The 4,833-nt window shown below is 35.5% G+C and overlaps 1 protein-coding gene across 1 annotated transcript; it reads right to left on the bottom strand.

Annotated features, from left to right (window-relative positions):
• Nucleotides 1-235: 235 nt before the first annotated feature.
• LOC132273533 (leucine-rich repeat receptor protein kinase EMS1-like) lies at nt 236-2,052 on the bottom strand. The gene has a single exon (XM_059774490.1). It carries the CDS (start codon nt 1,787-1,789, stop codon nt 689-691), a length of 1,101 nt encoding a protein of 366 aa, XP_059630473.1. The 5' UTR covers nt 1,790-2,052; the 3' UTR covers nt 236-688.
• Nucleotides 2,053-4,833: the final 2,781 nt, after the last annotated feature.

Genomic DNA, 4,833 nt, shown 5'->3' on the forward strand with positions numbered 1-4,833 from the left:
TTAGTCATGCTATAGCTCCGACTAATTAGATGTAAAATAACTCTACCTGCCAAAACATGGAGATCAAATAAAGCTAAATGATTCTAATAATATAGAATGAATTAACTATTGTGCAATACCAACTCCTCCTAGATTATATACACTCCTTATTAATTTTTGAATCTGTCATTCAATTGTCATTAAAGAAACAGGGGAGATTTGAGAGACAAGAAGCCAACAAGGCAGCTCCATCATATCATAATGCCAATGAATTAAAAGTTTTGCCTATTGTACTGCAAATGAACGGAGCCAAACACTATTAAAATCATGATATCATGTTCGTATTGGTGGAAAAATATATCTTGTATATCATTTGTCATGGGAGAAACTCAAGTACCACTTGAATATTGTTGAATATGATAATGAGACAACAATGATAAACAATCCACCCTTCAAAAACCTAAAGAGAATTAAGTAATACCATCACAAACCTATAAACAATCCTAAGTAAGCAATTTACCTCTGTCAATTGCCTTCATAAGCTATTTACATCCCTTTCATGACCTCGGTTGATCAAGACCATGAAGAAAGTGAACATTGCAAAAGTTGTTTCCCTCCGTTGCTTTGCGCAATTGTGAAAAACAATCAACAAACTAAGCAGCAAAGATCAATCAAAAACCACATAGGCAGAGAGCATTGCGATGCAATTTCAAGTTGGAATTTGATTCAACAATTCAACAACCTCTTTCATGGGAGGCCTGTCCTTACTGGACTCGCTAGAGCACAAAGTAGCAATCCTAAAGAATTCCACAACCTCATCCTCTCTTAGCCCATCTCTTGAAATGTTTGCATCAACCATTTCCATCTGCCTATTCTGCTCCACCATTTTCCTAGTCCATTCAACCAACCTAATCACCTTCCCATCGTCCTCCTTAAATGGCAAGTTGGGTCTTTTCCCTGTAGCAACTTCCAACATCAATATACCAAAACTATATATATCGCCGCTCACCGTCGCCGCCGTGGCCCCTTGTATGTACTCCGGCGGCATATAGCCCATCGTCCCGGCCACCTGCGTAGACACGTGCGCATGGGACCCTTCAATCCGGCGAGCTAACCCGAAATCTGCAATATGGGCCTCGAATTCTGAATCTAACAACACATTACTAGCCTTAATGTCCCTGTGAATGATAGGTGTGTCTAAATTATGCATATACAATAGACCAACAGCTACTCCTCTAATGATTTTAAGTCTAATTTCCCAAGATAACGGCAACCTGACTGCCGACGAGCCAATTTCCGAGGACGACGTGTCGTTCAGCCATTCGTCGAGACTTCCCTTCTCGACGAACTCGTAAATCAGGACCCGGTCCGAGCCGATGTCGTAATACCCAAGAATCTTGACGATGTTCCTGTGTTGGAGCTTACCTAGGATTTCCATTTCAGCCCTGAATTCGCGGAACCCTTGGAAGGCATCAGGAGATAGCTTCTTGACGGCGACGGTGAGTCCGCTGTAGAGGCGGGCCTTGTAGACGACGCCAAAGCTGCCGTCGCCTATGATGAGATCGGGGGAGAAGTTTTGCGTGGCTTCGACGAGCTCCAGCATGGAAATCCGGTTAAGAGACGGGTCTAAGGAGGCGCTCTCCACGACGGCGACGGAGGAGAGGTCCGAATTGGGGACCGTTCGGGCTCGGGTCTGTGGGGCTCGACGTTTGGTTCCTTTGCAGATGGCCCAGATTATGGCGAGGATCAAGAAGACTACGAAGCAGCCACCGGTGGCTCCGAGTACGGCCTGAAATGTTTGATTAGACATGATTCTCGGTAGATGTAAATGCAGAGAGAAAGTGTATATATTCAGATATATATAGAGAGAGAGGGGAAATTGGGGTTGGTCTAGGGTCTAGATGAGGGAGAAGAAGAAGAGTGAAGACATGTAGAGAGAGAAAGTATTGACTGGACTGATGAGTGTGTAAAAGGAGAAGGAAGAATATGAGCCGCCGTTAGCGGCCGGGAGGGTTTCGAAGAAGACTTGTTGGAACGAGGTCGAGTCAACCCTTCATTTTGGCTATGGTATGCTTTTTTATTTTTCTAAATCACACTCATATCCCATAAGATTTGTGTATTGACGAGCATGTATCCATATTTTTTTAATAAAATTAACAAAGACATTCTTAATTGTCTCATTGAATTGATATTATTGTGTTAGTTGACCTATTTAAATTATGAATTAATTTTTAAAACCAGCATGATAAACCCAATGACATGATTGAAAAGAAGGAAAAACTTAATTTATGGCAAAAGACATTAATTAGAAATAATTGCAAAATAGCAGTTTAAGCGCTAGTGATTGTGCAACTATTAATTATTGAATTTTAAAAAAAAAAATTATTAACAAGATGCTTATTCAAGGATGTATATATATATATATATACACACACATACATTATAACCCTCGACTAAAATTGTTACTGAGATATGTTTGACAACATCCCTGATTTGTAGCCTGAGATGGGTCCCGAAAGGGCTTTGCCCAAGTGAGTTTTGTGCCAACCAAAAAAAAACTTGTTAAAATAGTATTATTTACCTCATGTTTTATTTAACTAATATTAACATAAATACTGTAACAAGCATATTTGCATATATTAATTAAATCTTAATTAGTGCCAAATTTTTATATATATATATATTGAAGATTCAACGATTTTACTTTGAATATATATATATTTTTTTTCATAATAGTAGTTAGCCAACAAGTATATATATATATTAATTATATCATCACCTTAGAATTAAATAACATTATTCATTTCCCCCTAAATATTAGGGGCAATATTGTCTTTTAGTTTTATATATTATTCTTTTATTAAAAGGCTTTAAAAAGGTTAGGGTAATTCAAACATTTTATAGCATTTTTATGTGCAAAAGTTAATAAGGGTGTTATTGTTCAAAAAAGAGTTAACTTGTATATGACAGTCAATATAACAAACTTCAGGGAGTGTTCAACTTTGACAAGTCAACTAATTATCGCACAACACTCAAAAATACAAATTGAAAAATGATAGAACTATTGAATCAAAGCTCCAAATTATTAAGCAAAATATTGTATCTTTTTATTCAAGGTCTTAGCCTCTATTTATAAGTAATTTATAGGTTACAAGTAATTGAGTCCTTTTAAGACTCACATTACTTGTCCCTTAAGAATCTTAATCATAATATACTATCCTTATTGTAAGGATTTACATGATTTGGTTTCCTTAGATTATAATCCTTTTTTCTAATAAAATTACTAAAATTACTACTCAAAATGGACTTATTGGTAATCTAGGTCTGGAGCTCTATTGTTTCGGGCTTTCTTAGTGTATCCAGCCCACTATATCCGGTTGCACCGACCCAAACTTCTTCTTAAAGCCCAGTTTGAAAGTTGAATAGTTTTTGTATTTGTATTGGATTTCTCATGCGCTGATGTGTTGTCTCTTTATTGGTGAGAAGGTATTTTCCCTCCTCACATTGTAATTTAGCCATTTTTTTATTTTCTTTCATAAATGCAACTAAAACAGACGTATAGAAATGTTTAAAATAAACTTGATAAAAGGAAAAAACTTATGAGAAATTTTGGAATTTAAAATATTTTATGTTAATGATTCTCAATATATAAATTATTAAATGCATGTCACTCAAATTCATTTTGTCAAAAAAATAAAAATAAATAAAAAAGGTAGTTCACCCTTTGTTTTTTTTAGAAGGTTGTCACTGAAAATTTTAAGGCCGAAGGGAGTGCATATTTTAGACAAAAACACTGTTTCTTTGAAAGTTGAATTATTTTTAACAAAATTATTTGAAAAAAATTTTAGGGGGATAAAAAATGCACTCTCCTTTTAATCAAATGCACTATTTTTCTTTAACATAAATGATAAACACATTATTATTATTATTATTATTATTATTTTAAGCACAACACATTACAAAATTCACTAATACCCATTTGATTGAAATATATTAACACCCTTTTAATCTTTATATATTGTAGGAGCAAAAATTTTGCAACCGGAATCGTTAATACAATTAATGCAACATAATCAACCATCAGAAAATGATAAGAACAAAAACTACACTAGAAAAGCTCTATGGAATTTCCTTATCGACTTTATTGGGTCTATGCCCCTATTTATAATAATTACAATGTTTTATTTTACTTAGCACTTACATTGTACATCCCTCGAGATCTTTCCTCCTTTGTTTTTCCTTCCTCTTAGGACTCTCTTACCTTTATTAATTTTACTTGATTTAAGATCTTTCTTTCTCTCTTTTTCTTTCCTCTTAAGACTCTCTTACTTTATTAATTTTACTCGATTTATAAGACTTTGGTTTCCTTTTCTGTTTAGAATTGCAAGCTTGGTGTTAGGCTTGGACTATCCTTAAATGTGCTGGGCTGTAAACCTGATGGGCTCAGGTTTCTTTCTCTTCTATGGGTCCGTCCACATGTCTCTTCTTCATTGGAATCTGTACAAATGTCTTATTCCGATTGGTGGGAAATTTTCCCTCCACACTTTGCCCCCAATTCCCTCCAAAGTTGGGTAACGGTCCCAATTTGAAAGGAATAAAGTGGGTGGTTATTGCGGCTATGACATTATACTCTTGATCCTTGACATTCTGCGGACCAAAACTCAAGCATTGCGACGATATAGGACTTCTCATTTTCATATTTTGATCTTTTGTCTTGAAACTTTGCTCCAAGCCTTACACTCGTCCCCTTTTGTGAATCCCTTCAGGTTAGTCATCTTTCACTTCTTGCATCTTTAGCTTTTTATATTCCTTATGTTTAATCATGAGTGCCGAGAGTGAAGATCATAGGGATTC

Source organism: Cornus florida, unplaced genomic scaffold, assembly GCF_030987335.1.
Source record: "Cornus florida cultivar Cherokee Brave unplaced genomic scaffold, ASM3098733v1 CherokeeBrave_3.0.0_Hap2_Chr09, whole genome shotgun sequence".
NCBI classification, from domain to species: Eukaryota; Viridiplantae; Streptophyta; class Magnoliopsida; order Cornales; family Cornaceae; genus Cornus; species Cornus florida.